General features: G+C 33.8%; 1 protein-coding gene across 1 annotated transcript; it reads right to left on the bottom strand.

Annotated features, from left to right (window-relative positions):
• Positions 1–3,514: 3,514 nt before the first annotated feature.
• On the bottom strand, positions 3,515–13,898 carry LOC18440325 (uncharacterized). Its single transcript, XM_006850474.3, has 2 exons — positions 13,141–13,898; positions 3,515–4,291 (listed from the first exon to the last, which is right to left on the bottom strand). Exons 1-2 carry the CDS (start codon positions 13,771–13,773, stop codon positions 3,668–3,670), a joined length of 1,257 nt encoding a protein of 418 aa, XP_006850537.3. The 5' UTR covers positions 13,774–13,898; the 3' UTR covers positions 3,515–3,667.
• Positions 13,899–15,558: the final 1,660 nt, after the last annotated feature.

Here is a 15,558-nt window from a genome sequence, read left to right as displayed (position 1 = left end):
AAGAGAAGTGATTTACTTTAGAACTTGAAGTTCCGAATTGGTTTATCACTCGAAAAAGATAAAAGGAACTGGTATCGCTAAAAACAAAAAGACCCCGCTTTGAAATATCAAGTTTCGAAGTTGGCGTATTATGGAAAAATAAAACTCCTACTTCGGAACTTGACAAAGGTTAGATAAGGGTAAAATATGAAATATAGTGGTCAACTTTTAAATTCCACACATTTTTTTTGACACAGTTAACTGGTATAAATTCCACAACTTATAGGGGATTGTTTAAATTCCGCAACTTATAGAGATTGTTAATATAAATTTTTCATTTCTATAAATTTGGTCAAGCATACTTCACAAGTATTTGTTGTGTACATTCATGCTCCATTGCAGCATGACACAGCATAAATACAAACAGAAATGATGGACCGTTTTGTTGCCATGTCAAAGACAATGCCTAAAAAAGGTATGTAATGTGAGAGTTGCTATTGCTACTTCCAAGGTCGAGGTACACCCCGCATTGGATATCTTAGGATCAATAATGTATTATAATTGAGGCATAGTCATTTTTTACTTCTTATCACTCTCCTTTATGTTCTCTTTTAAATAACTTCACTTCTACGCCACATGCTTAATGGCTCATGCTGCCAACCTTTTCTTTCACTCTTACTCTTTTTTTTTTTTTTTTTTTTTTTTTTTTTTTTTTTTTTTTTTTTTTTTTTTTTTTTTTTTTTTTTTTTTTTTTTTTTTTTTTTGTACTTCAGTGGGAAAGACAGACAGACCCTCACCCATTTTTTCATATAGACTAGGGAGTTAACTTTTTTTGAAGGTATCTATGGGTGGTGCTAGTAGGATTGAAAACCATAACGTGGTAACTACGTATGGGGTTACTACCGCCACGACCTAACCCCTTTTCTAAAAAATCATTATTTTGCCATCTTGACATTCTTTTGCTTTGAAGAAGCCTTCTTCCCACTTACCTTCTCTCGCAGCCTTGGAGAAATTCCTCCTCTTTTCTCCGCATCAATGACCCTTGGAGAATAGCGTCTTTGTCCTAAGTGTGCAGGACTTCAATTTACTTTTTCACAAATCCATATAGGTACTCCATTCTCCAAAGAGTTAAGAGTTTGTGGAAAAGATGATATTGCACAAGGCTTTATATCAATCATTTATTCATAAATCAGCCATCATGATGTAAGAATAAAACTTTACATAATTATCCATAACCATGAAACCCTTCTTAAAGAGGGATAGGAAGATGTCGTACTTCAATGTTCGGCTTTTTCCTGGAATCTCTGAGAAACGTGGCCTTGTAATCATGAGAGGTGAATAGTTATTTTCAACCCCTTGAATAATGGTATCTTCTCTCTCTAAGAAGACCATTTTTTATTGATAAAGATAAAATGTACGTTGAAGATATAGAGAGAGAAAAATATGGCACGTTTAATGCCCCATGTTGTCCACCCACACGTATCAACATCTTCCACTTGGCCATGAGGGCCAAATACTTAGTGAGTTTAACATTTATGAGCATATTATTTTCATGAGGCTTTTCATGCTAATGCGATTATGCATCTCATAACATAAAAAAAATCCAAAGTCATATAATGGAGTTTTTCACGTTAATGCGACTTTTCCTCACATAATTAAGACATCATAGAAAAATATCCCATTTAGGAGTTCTAGACTTAAATATTCCTAAGTCCCATCAAAGCTACATGTTTTGAAAATATTTATGAACTTAATCCCTTTGTTAAAGAGTCTGCAATCATATCTGAAGATGGCAAATAACTTACAGTTATTTTATTCTTTCCAATAATATCATAAATATAATGATAATCAATTTCAATATGCTTACCCTTAGAACTATAAGCTCCATTTTTAATTGATGAGACAACAACTTGATTATCACAAAAAAATTTAACAGGTCTGTCGATTATATCTAGCCTCAAATCATTTATGAAGCATTCAATCCGGACGGTATAAGTTGTAGCAACGCTACAAGCACTATACTCGGCTTCCATAATATATCGAGCTACACAACTTTGTTTATTATAGACCAAGAAATACATCCACCTCCAAAGATGAATACAAATCCTGATGTTGATTTTCTATCATGTAGGTCTCTTGCAAAGTCTGCATCAGAGTACCTAGTAACCTTTAAGTTGTCAGCTTGGAAGAACAACTTGTAATTTTTAATTTTCTGAATATATCTGAGTATCCTTTTTACGGCTTGCCAATGAGCCATCCCAGGATTACTCTGAAATCTACTTACAGGACCATATGCATGGCTCAAATTAAGTCTTATACACAATATGAAATAATTTATGCATCCTATAGCTTGAACATATAGAATTCTTTCCATTTCAGCTTTGTCACTATCATTTAATGGACACATTTTTTTTGACAATTTTAAACTTTTACAAACTGGTGTATCTATGGGCTTGCAATTTTCTATCTTAAATCTCTTTAAAATACTTTATAAATTATTTTATTGAGATAAACATAGAAGTCTCGAACTTCTATCTTTTGTTATTTTAATGCCCAATACATATAAGACTTCTCCCATATCTTTCATCTCAAAATTAAAATTTAGTCATGATTTGGTATGATTAATCATGCCAATATCATTATTAGGTATTAAAATGTCTTCTACATAATATTACAATATAACAAAATTGCTCCCACTGTTTCAGATTTATACACAATGATCTAACCTATTGGCTACATAACCAATTTCAGTGATTGCAATATGGAAAGGGAGGTAGGGTAAACTATTTCTCTTAAGATAAACTATTTCTCACAATTGCATGGTGCAAATTCATCATTTATATAATTCTCTATGTGTAGTCATGCTACGCATGGATATTTTTATTTTTCTACTTTCTTTGTGACGTCGATGGTATTGATCTGATTGTATATGGCCTGCTTTGATACCAATGTTGGATTATTGATGAGAAGAAGATGAAAATAATACCAAGCTCCTAAGATTAATGGCAATGTCGTAAGATTGTGGATCGCAGAGGTCAGGTTATACCAGAACAATGAGAACTCAATATCTTGTTGGCTACCTCTCTATAGCCATGAAACCGCTTCTCAAAGAGGAATAAGAAGATGTCATTCTCCAATGTTCGACTTCCTCCTTAAATTTTTGAGAAGTGTGGCCCTCTACTCTTGAAAAGTGGGTAGTTATTTTCAACCTGTTGGATAACAGCATATTTTCTCTCTAAGAAATTCATTTTTTATTGATAAAGATAAGATATACGATGAAGATAAAAAGAGAAAAAAATATGACACGTTTAATGCCCCATGGCCACCACACGTACCAACATTATAGAATATAAATGACTAATGAAAGTGGTCGAAAATGAATCATCCAACACAGTAATTCATTAAACTTACATGTCAACCCCTTCTCAAATATCAAATATCTACCGATGCAAAATTAGAAAAAAAAAAAAAAAAACAAAAGTCATATAAACAAACAAAGAAACAAAAAGACAACATAACCACTGTGGTGCTTCAAAAGGTGGACTTAATTTTTCGTAGAAAGGCAAAATAAATGTTCTGTCCCAAAGGCGGAAGACAATTTTCATCAAAAAAGAATAATAAAAAAAAACAACAAACATCGGCAAAAACCCAAAAAAAGGGAGGAAACAAAAGGAATATGTGACTTCACCTAAAACTGGTAATGCTCTAGAAAATCAATGGACTCAGGAAGAGGAGCCAAATTGATGGTATCCGAATCGACAAGCGGTGGGCTCGATGAGGGCGCACCCACCTCAACTTGGTTCGAGCCCTTCTGAACCTCTCCTACTCGCTTTGCCACATTCTCCCTAAGCCTCTCAACAGACTCGACCCAAGAGGTCAGTTCATGTGAGCCCAGGCTACCCACTTCAGCGTCCCACCAAAACCCTGACCCACCTGAATTCGGCATCTTCTTTCTCTGAGCCAAGGCCAAGCTCAGCTTCTTCTCTTCTTCTAGCTCTTTAACCAGTCGCGAATACTCGTCCATCAAGGGATTGTGTACGTCGGGGTAGTGTACGTTGGAGGGCTCTTCGTTGTTGTGGGTTCGGATGAATCGGTGGATGATGGAGTCGATGTCTGGATGGGCAAAGGGATACGGTCGGCCTGCAGGCGAGAAGGCGAGGATGGCGATGCTGGTGCCATATTTGATGCAGAGGTCGAAGGCCTTTCTTGAGAGGCCGTTTCGACGCTTGGAGAAGGTCACTTGGAGATTGTTTTTGTTTTCGATAAGTTTGATATCGATCTTCTTACGACCCATTCTCTTCTTCTCTGCGTTCTTGTTAATCATGAGAGAGAGTCAGAGAGAAACGGAAGAGAGAGAGAGAAAGAGAGGGTCCTGTGCAGAGAAAAAAGATAGGGTTTTATTGCCTATAGACAAGAGAGGAGAGAGAGAAGAGAGGAGATAGAAGAAAGAAGAGAGAGGAGAGAGAGAGAGAGAGGAGAGAGGAGAGAGAGTTGGAAGTTCGTTAATGGGTTTCCAAAATCGGGAGAATCAGGGATATTAATTTGTTTATTTTATTATTAATTAATTGAAAACAATGTAAAATTTGCAGACAAATTAACACAAAACACGGAAAAAGAATCTAACACGGCCAGGCAACAACGAACTATGTAATGGAAAAAGAGATTTATGCAGTTGTGTGCCTGCAGGAGCACGGAGACAACCGTGCGCCTTCTTCTTTGGTAGGAGCTTTTACGGTGCTTTTGTAGGTGCCCACTGTTCATTTGTTTCCTCGGGCATATTGTTTTGTTTAAAATTTTGGTGTCTAGTTTGGAATCACTAGATGGTTATATTATAACAAAAAAGCTTAAACTGTCAATCTAAATAAATATTTTATTTAGGGAATAAGTTTATAATATACATCTATGGAGCACAATATAGTCCCTCTATCTAAAGAGGTTAAAGGTTATATTTTTTGTGTGGATGACGTGTATTAATCGGAAAAAGGATATGGTGACGACGATGATGATGATTTTTTTGTGTGAGTGAGATAGTTTGAAACTTAAAGTTTGTTAGGAACTTATGGGAAAGGATTCTATACTTCTTCCATAATTGTGCTTCCCTTACCATGTAGCCGTCCAATTTTGTTCAAGGGAGAGCCACAAACAGTTTGATATTAGATTCGATGTCTCAAACTATTTTATTTTTAACTTTTTTTACACAAATTGTACGAATATGAAATTTGGTACATATCATCTTCTCATTGGGGCACACCTTTAAAAAATATTAAAAATAATGTTCCTATAAAATATAATAACAAAAATACCCCTTGAAATTTTCAAAGGTATTTTGGTCGTTTTATTTTATTGGAAATATTTTGTTTATATTTTTCGCTAGTGCGAGTTTAATAGAGGATTGGATGTACGGAATTTGGTGTTAGAATAGTTTATAAAAAAAAACTTAAAATTAAAATAGTGTAAAGACGTGACTGTGTTGGAGCAATCTTAGCCATCCATTCAGAATGGACAGTTGGATAACGGGAAGTACATAAGTTTTATGTTATAGAGGAAATATAGAAAGCTTGCCCCAAACTTAATGGTTTGAAACTTACTTTTAAGAAAAGATAAGTGACTCAATATGAAAGTTAATGTTTCGAACCAATTTATTACAGAAAAGTATACAATGAGACCATTTATCTTTTGAACAAGGTGGTCACATTTAATCTTGACCTTTAGATGTGAAATTGGATGGTTTTATTTATTCCATTAACTAAGCAAAAGTTCAAAAGAAATTTTTTCGAACTTTGTGTGTGTATCAATTTTTACATTGGATGATTATAAGCAATTGTGACCTCTTTGTACAATAGGTAAATGGTCTCAATTTATACAATCTCATTTATTACTAAAAAAATATAAGGACCCGATTTCTATGTGGCCAAGCCCTCATATGTAGAAATACGGTCCTATTAATAAATGTATTTTTGAGATGGATTTTTGAATTAGACATGTGAATATGGAAAAATAAACAAATTTTGAAAACTAGAATTAATAATTCTAGTAAAAAAACATTTGGACCGTTAATTTCTATTGTTTTTAGATGGAACACCTACTTATATCCATCTTTAAGATCAACGCTTCACACTTTTTTGACCACATATGTAGTTATGGAGTGCAGCCCTCATGAAACTACTTTCCAAAATATAAATACAAGTGACCTTAACTTGAAATTCCAAATGGTCCTTTCACTAAAGAAAAGAACGTGATTTATTTTACCACTTATAGTTTCATCACTAAAAAAATAAATAAAAGGCGTGGTATTTCACTAAGAATAGACAGGCCCTGACTCTAGATATCAAGTTCTGAATTGGGGGTATTATAAAATAATAATAAAATATATATCTAATAAAATGAGACGAGTATAAAATATAAAATATAGTATTTTAAAAAACAATTATGTGATAGTAACATAAATTTCTTATTTTTATATGGGTGTGGTTTGTATAAGTCTGAGGCACTAAACAATCAAAATAAAACGTACTTTCAAAGAATGTCAAAGATGTATTAGTATCGAAAATTTTATGATGGCTTTAAAATTTATTTTTATTTTTAATTATAAAAGTTAAAGTTTAAAAAATAGTGGAGATCAAGCAGATACATGAACACTTGAAAATCAAAAAAATTGACAGTATGCACTATGAACACTTGAAAATCATGAAAATTGACAGTTATTATAAGATGCACTATTTCGAAGAATTGAATTCCATCAATATACCTCAAGACATGCCGATCTATATGCAATGATCCTCGCTCAGCAGTCGCACATGAAGCCCACCCCAAATTGAAGTTATAATACGTGATGTTGTAAGGTCGGCATGTCAAAGTTTTGGTCATTGCAAGCCTCCAACCCTCATGCAAGAACAAGGTTTTTGAAAAGTGGCAGGTCAGATTGGAATTGCAAGCCTCCAACCCTCATCCAATTCTCAAAAAAAACTTCTTTTAAAAGGCTGTTTTAAGATGTATAAATATTTTTTAAAAAAATTTCAAGTTTAAAAAATAGTGCACCTTCAAATGTCGACCATCCATTTTCAAGGGAAAGGAGCTTTGAGTCATCATGGTAGCATCCCATACTCTAGTTATTAGAGTTTTCATTCTCACCACTAACACCACCCCATTAATAATACTTTAAAAAAGCTAACTCCTAATCTATTTGGAAAAATGGGTGGGGATTTATCTTCTCCACTGAATTACCAAAAAAAAAAAAATCTATTTTCAAGATATTATGTATTTATAAATATACTTGATTTAAACCATTTTTTAAGTCTAAAATTTAATAATTAGATATTAAAATAGATTCTTAGGTCATCCTAAGAATTTTTTACACTAAAATTGCGTTTTATTAACAAAAAAAAAAAAAAAAAACAATTGATGCCCCTTGATTTGATTGTTTAAGGTTTGCTTAAACAACACCCATTGATTAAACAAACACTCAAATGTGAAATATCCATCACAGCAAAATACAAAAAAGGATTATACAAACAAGGGAACAAAAAGACAACATAAACCGCTATATTGCAATGATCGTTGAAAAGGTGTTCGCACTTTTCATAGAAAGACAAAATAAATATTCTATCCCTATGAAGAAGAGCGAGAAATTGCAGGATTATTAGTAAAAAAAAAAGAAAATAGTTGTTTTTCTTTTGCGAAGAATAACAGAAAAGAGGAAACCCAACTGGTTTTACAGGCGCTTGATCCATTTCAATCCAAAGCCATCCATCATTCTTTACACAAACAAAAAGGGGAGAATGTAAAGGGCCAGCCCAACAATTTTCAGAGAAGCAAAAAAAAAATTGAAAACAGCAATGAACATGGATTAAAAACCCCAAGAGAAAGTGAAGAAAGAACAGAAATAATCAGATAATAGCTCTCAAGAAGCCATTTTCCATGTCACTGCACTTAAAACTTGTAATGCTCTAGAGAATCAATGAATTCAAGAAAACTCGTAATGCTCTAGAGAATCAATGAATTCAAGAAAACTCGTAATGCTCTAGAGAATCAATGAATTCAAGAAGAGGAACTGGTATCCGAATCCACAAATATTAGGCTCGAAGAGGGCGCGCCCACCTCCCCCCGGGTCGTTCTGAACCTCTTCGACTCGCTTCACCACATTCTCCCTAAGCCTCTCAACCCAGGCTATCCACTTCAGCGTCTCCTTCAAACCCTGGCCGACCGAAATTTATCTGAGCCAAGGCCAAGCTCAGCCTCTCCTCTATTTTTGGCTCTTTAAGAAGCTGAAGATACTCGTCTTTGAAGGGATTGGGTCTGGTAGGGTAGTCTGTTTTGGAGGGCTCATGGTTGTTCTGGGTTCGAATGAAGCGGTTGATGATCGACACGATGTCCTGATCCGCAAAGGCATATGGTTCGCCTTCACTCGACAAGACGAGGATGGCGATGCTTGCGCCACAGTGGATGCAGAGGGCGGAGGCCTTGTCGAAGAGGTATTTTAGACGGCTGGTGAAGGTCCTTTGGCGATTATTCATTTTGTTTTCAATAAATTTCATATCAAAATTCTGACTACCTATTCTCTTTTTCTCTGAGTCCTTGTTAACTACGAGAGAGAGAATACAGAGAGTGATAGATTTCTCGAAAAAACGTGAACAGAAAGAGCCGAGAGAGAACAAGTGACAGAGACAGGGAGAAACGGAAGAGAAAGAGAGGGTCCTGTGCTTTTGGTTTGTAGGTATGGAAGAGAGAGAGAGAATCAAGATTCAAAAAAGAAAGAAACAGAGTTAGAGAGACAATCAAGATTCAAAAAAGTAAGAAACAGAGATAGAGAGAGAGAATCAAGATTAAAAAAGCACAGAGAGAGAGAGAGAGATGATTAGCAAAGCGAAGAGATATGACCTCCTGAGGAACTCCAGTAAGTGACCTTCCATGTGAAATATCTTTAGGGCTTTCTGCAAGACCCCCAATTGTAGAGGAGGGAGACAAGGAAGAAGGTAGAGAGAGAGAGAGAGAGAAGTGACAGAGACAGAGAGCACTGTTCACTTGTTCCCTCGGGAATAATTTTCTTTTTGTTTAAAAATTTGGTGTCTGGTTTGGAATCACTAGATGGTTATCTTATAAAAATTTTAGACGAAAAAATATGTCTGAGGGAATAAGTTTACAATATGCACCTGCAGAGCACAATAAAGTCCTTCTTTCTAAAGCGATTAAAGGTATTTATTTTTTTGAGGGGAAGATGGTTTGAAATTTGAAGTTCCGCATTGAACTTAATGGCTTGAAACTTACTTTAAATTTTTTATTTTTTTTTTTGACAAAAAAACAACAAAGAAAAAAAACATAAAAAAAAAAAACTTTAATATTGGATTATACATACAAAGAGGTCACAATTACTTACAACTATCGGACGTGAAATGGTTACTTCCTAAACTATAAAAAAGAATATCATTGAGTGAGAATTTTAAAAAATTATTATACTAGTATATAATTATGGATAGAGCTGAGTAATTGTTATAAGGGACATGTTTATGTACCTTTTCTACTATATAGAAGTTCTATTCTCCTTCTCATCCACCCATCAAATTCAGATCAAATAAGTCATTGATCGTTTGATCTAGATTCGATGTCTCAACGTATTTTATTTTTAGTTTTTATTACAAAAATTATATAAATATAAAATTTAGTATGTGTCATCATCTCAATGAAACACACCTAAAAATAGTAAAACAAATAGTTTCAATAAAATAAAATGACCAAAATACCCATTAAACTTTCAGAGGTATTTTGTACTTTATATCGAGAATATTTTGTTTATATTCTTTGCCGGTGTGTTTAAGATAGAAGTGATGCTCAAAATTTGGTGTCAAAATATTTAGTAGGGAAAAAATAAATATAAAACAGTATTCAGACGTGACATTGTAATTAGATCCATCTCAACCGTTTATTTAGATCTGACGTACCATGTGATATTGTAATTAGATTCATGTCAGCTATTCATTCAAATCTGATGATTAGACAAGGGGAAATATATAACAACTATACATTAGGTTAAGTATAGAAAGTTTGTCCTTATAATAAAAAATCTATAGAGGACGACACCTTTCTAAATTTTGGATTAAATCTCAGTGTGTAATTGTTTAGATGAAGTTTCAATTGCTCAACTTAGAAAAAATGTAAATACACGTGACGCTAACTTGAAACTCCAAATGTGCCGTTCACTGAAAAAAAATTCATGGTTTATTTTACACCTTGAACTTCTAAATTGTTTTATCACTAAAAAAATATAAAAGGACCTGGAATTTCACTGAGAACAGAAAGGCCTCGTCTCGAAATATCAAGTTCTAGGGATCTTTGAATATATATATATATATATATATATATATATATATATATATATATATATATATATATATATATATATAATGAGACGAGTACTCATAAGGTTTTTTTTCCCTTTTTAGATGAACAATGTTAAAAAAGAAATTTTTTTTTTTTTTGAGTTTGTGTAGGCTTAGACTTGAAATTCACTACATGGATGGTCTAGATTCATTATTGTAGGGAGACTCATTTTGCTCATATCTAGAGTGAAAATTGAGTTTTAGTTTTTTTTTTGAGATTGATTATTAAGATGAAGAGAAAATGTATGTAGTTGTTTAGGTCATATAAATACCACAAAAATAATTTTCTAAAAGTATGATTTCGTCATATTATAATAACATGGGTGACATGAAATGATTCCCCCCAACACACATTTCCCATTTCTATAAGGAAAATGGTTTGATAGGGCCACAACCCTATCAAAATAAGTAAAGCCTCACTTTATTACTCATCAAAAATTACAATTCTAGCATTAGAAAACCTTTACATCTTGGCTTGAACATTATGGTTGTGAAAAATAAAAAGGATTTCAAGCTCTAAAAATATAGTTAGTTTAATAAATTATCTAGATCATTCATTTTATCTTAAAAATAAGTATTTATAGATCTACAAGATCTGTACTATTTTTTGAGTTCTGAATTTCATTATAGGTGCTGAAAATTGATTTTAGAGCCATCATAAAAATTGTTTTTTTGACGAGGATCTAAAATAAAGTTTTTATTTTATTTTCATAAAGCGTAAGCATTATAAATACCATCAATCCTATTTCACAAGTATCGTTGTGCGCATTTAACGTAAATACAAGCCATTTCAACCGAGAGCACACGAAGCCCTACTCGTCTTTCCCCAAATTGAGGTTATTATGGATGATGTTATAAGAACCGCATCGTAAAATTTTGGTACTTGCTCTCACAAGCTTCCAACTCTCATACAAAGAATAAGGTTTAAAAATGGCAGGTCGGATTAGAATTGATTGATTTGACCCAGTAATTGATAGAGCCGATCCAATTCGTACTATATATTGAGAATGGACTGTTCTGTCAAGGAACCAGTTGATCCGGCCCCGACCTTTTTTCTTTAATTTATTTACTCAAAATTTCTATCTTTTATTAAAAATTTTATTTTTTTGCTCGATTATCCCAACCCGATTGCCGATCCAAATTGCCGATCTACTCGTCCATGCCCGTTTTGGAGTTAGATCTAGACCATTGTGCCATATTTTAAAACATTAAAGAGTATACTTTTTGTCCGGCCATTGAGCATTGGGCTCTCTTGGGACTTAACAATGGAGGACTTGTAAACCCGTAATGGTTAGTACCAAAAAGTCGCCTTGGTCCGAGTACTGTAGTACTGAAAACTATTAAAAAATAAAAATACAAAAAACTAGAAAATATATTCAAAATAAAATTTAACAAATCTCAACTAATTGTGTTAAAAAAGCAGCAAAAAAATATAACTTTTAAAATTGAGTTTTTGACTTGAGATATTTTAAATTTTTCATAAAAATGAGAAAATATAAAAGTACGTATTCATAGCCAAAATTAATTCCAAATTTTGCCAAAATGATAGAAAATAAAAATAAAAATATTACAAATCTATTTTTTTATTTTTGAGGATTTTCTATAATTTTTTTTTAAGATTCCCAAATTGAACCTCCAACTCGGGACAACTTGGGCTCAGCAAGGGCCCGTGCCCGAGTAACTCGCTGGACTTTGTTGAGCCCAGACTCAATCTCGTTAGACCAAAAGGCTACATGAACAAAAGGCCGGAGGGTGTTTTTTAACTAATAACAATAAGTACACATGTGTGTAATGCAAGAATTAAGGCCTCTAAAGTCCACAAAATTATTATGTTAATTGACCAAAGTGATTGTCAATTTATTATACCATGCATGCACTATCATACATGCTAGACAGTTTTCCTAAAATTATTCTGTGGATTAAGTAGAACAAATGGGGAATACAAAATAGAAACAGTTAATGGAAGGCATTGAAAATGAATAATCCGCGACATAGTCTATATAAGGTTGCATATTAAGATGCATTTAAAAAAATCCATTTTAAGAGGCTGTTTTGAAGCCGAAAAACCATCCAATCGATCATCTCGATATCGAAATGTATAAATCTAATTGAACATCTCGATATCGAAATATATAAATATGAGAAAAATCTTGAAATGAAATTTATTTGATTTAAACCATTTTTTTAGTTTAAAATTTTATAATTAAATATAAAAATAGATTTTTGGGCCATTCTAAGAAATTTTACAATAAAATTACATCTTATAATAAAATTTGGTGTTGCGCCTTAATTTGATTGTTTAGGATTTGAACATTGTGCAAACCACACCCATTCACATATTTTCTCAAATATGAAGTATTATCCACCACAGCAAAATACGAAAAGAATAAATACATAAACAAACCAAAAGACCACATAACTGCAATGCTTGCAGTTTTCATAGAAAGACAAAATAAATATTCCATCCCTCGAAGAAGAGCAACAGACGCTTGTATTTTTGCCGAATTATAAGTAAAAAAAAAAAACTTTTTTTCCTTTTGCGAAGCACAACAGAAGAGGAAATCCAACTGGTTTTTCAGCCGCTCGATCTATTTCAATCCAAAACCAGTCAACATTCGTTACACAAACAAAAATGGGAGGCTTTACAGGGCCAGCCCAACAATTTTCAGAAAAGAAAAACAAAATATTTAAAAGAACAATAAACATCGGTAAAAATCCAAAAAAAAAAGAGAAAAGAAATAATTAGATAATTGCTCTAAAAAAGCCATTCTCCATGTTACTTCACTTAAAACTCGTACTGCTCTAGAAAATCAAGGAACTCAGGAAGAGGAGCCATATTGCTGGTATCCGAATCCACAAGTAGTAGGCTCGAAGAGGGCGCGCACACCTCACCCTGGCTCCAACCCTTCTGAACCTCTTCGACTCGCTCCGCCACATTCTCCCTAAGCCTCTCAAGGGCCTCGACCCAAGAGTTCAGTTCATCTAAACCCAGGCTATCCACTTCAGCGTCCCACCAAAACCCTGACCCACCGGAATTCGGCATGTTCTTTCTATGAGCCAAGGCCGAGCTCTGTGTCGTCTCTTCTTCTAGATCTTTAACAAGTCGAAAATAGTCGTCCATCAAGGGATTGGGTCTGTTGGGGTAGTGTGTGTTGGAGGGCTCTTGGTCGCTGTGGGTTCGAACGAATCGGTGGATGATCGAGTCGATGTCCCGATCCGCAAAGGCATATGGGCGGCCTGCACGGGAAAAGGTGAGGATGGCGATGCTGGCATCGTAATGGACGCAGAGGTCCGCCGCCTTGTTGAAGAGGCGGGTTCGACGCTTGGAGAAGGTCACTTGGCGATTCTCTTTGTTTTCGATAAATTTGATATCGATCTTCTGACGACCCATCCTCTTTTTCTCTGCGTCCTTCTTAACCATGAGAGAGACAATAGAGAGAGAGAGACAATAGAGAGAGAGACTTGTAAAACAAAGAAGTTAACAGAGAGAGTGAGAGAGAAAGATATCAGATATAGAGAGAAAGAGAGGTTGGTCCTGTGCTTTTATTGATGATTCTAGTTGGCTTTGAGGCAAGAGAGAGAGAGTTAGAGAGAGAAAGAGGAGTGAGTGAGAGACTTAGAGAGAGAATGAGAGGGTCCTGTGCTTTTATTGATGATTCTAGTTGGCTTTGAGGCAAGAGAGAGTTAGAGAGAGAAAGAGGAGTGAGAGAGAGTTAGAGAGAGAAAGAGTGGGTCCTGTGCTTTTATTGATGATTCTAGTTGGCTGAGGCAAGAGAGAGTTAGAGAGAGAGTTAGAGAGAGAAAGACAGGGTCCTGTGCTTTTATTGATGATTCTATTGGCTTTGAGTCAAGAGAGGATAGAAAGAGAAAGAAGAGAGAGACAGTTAGAGTGAGAAAGAGAGAGAGAAAGTGAGGGCATGGAAAGCCGGTATTCGGTTTCTAAAACGGGCATGTAGAATATACTGAATGATACTAATTGAATATTTTATATTATTAAATTGAAAACATCTTTTGAAAAGTGGCTCTTTAAATCACGGAGTTATTCTCAATGAATGGGGTGGGCCTGCCGGAACGTCCTTCTGTTAAATGTGGGGGAGACTATGTGTTAGTTTTTCCATTGTAAGGTGCTCCTGTAAGTACACACTGTTCATTTGCCCCCTAGGTATTCTAAATTAATTGAAGGTGTTTATTTTATGTGAAAGTTACCGTTCAATACTTCAAGTTGAACGATCAAAGTAAAGTGCACATTCAAATGGTATGGAGAGATGTTATTTCAATACTGTAAATCTTTGTGATAGCTTTAAAATATATTTTCATGATGAAAATTGACAGTCCAAAAATGTATTACAAGATGCACTATTTTTTTAGTTTGAAATATATATTTTTATCTTGTTTATGTATCTTGATGTCGAGATGATTAATTTAAAATATATAGACATCAAAGCAACTGCTTGTTATGAAATTTTTGAGGTGGGATCTAATTTCATTATTGTTTAGAGCCTCAGCTTTATATAAGCTTTTTTCATATCTAAAAAGGTGTTGTACTTAAAAAAAAAAGAAAAAAAGTCCAGTGATTTATAGAATTTCAAGTTCCAAATCACATATTAACAATCAAACCTTTCGTTTGGGCTTTGGTAGCACACGTGGCAAGAAGTGAAGTTGTCCAGATCATCCATCTGAAGAAGGCACAAGCATGTATATTTCTATTTCTATGTATATGCAGGCCCACTGAAAATACGGAGAAAAAGGTTTTGGGCATAATTTTCGTTTTGTATTTATGTTGTGTCGGAGCATGAATGTACACTACAAATACTTGTGAAGTAGGCTTTATTTATATAAAGAAAAAAGTTTATATATGGTTGCAATTTTAAAATAATATAGAATTAAATATACGTCTCAAAAATCCATTTAAAAAAGTTGTTAATTGCTGAAAATCCTGTATCGACATCGAGATGTATGAATATGAAAAAAATATATATTTTAAATCCTAAAAATAATACATCTTGCAATACAATATTTAGATCATCTATTTTCAAGATTTACATATGTTTATACATCTACTTGATTTTAACCATTTTTGAAGTTTAAAATTTTATAATTAGATATAAAAATAAATTTTTAGATGATCCTAAAACAATTTTACGTCGAAAGTACATGTTATGATCTTAATTGGATTACTTAAGGTTGCAACCTTGTAAAAACCACA

Source organism: Amborella trichopoda, chromosome 1, assembly GCF_054954075.1.
Source record: "Amborella trichopoda isolate Santa Cruz 75 chromosome 1, AtrichopodaSantaCruz75HAP2 v2.0, whole genome shotgun sequence".
Lineage (NCBI taxonomy): Eukaryota > Viridiplantae > Streptophyta > Magnoliopsida > Amborellales > Amborellaceae > Amborella > Amborella trichopoda.
The sequence above is the reverse complement of the archived record's forward strand: the minus strand, read 5'-3'. Positions and strand labels throughout refer to the sequence as shown.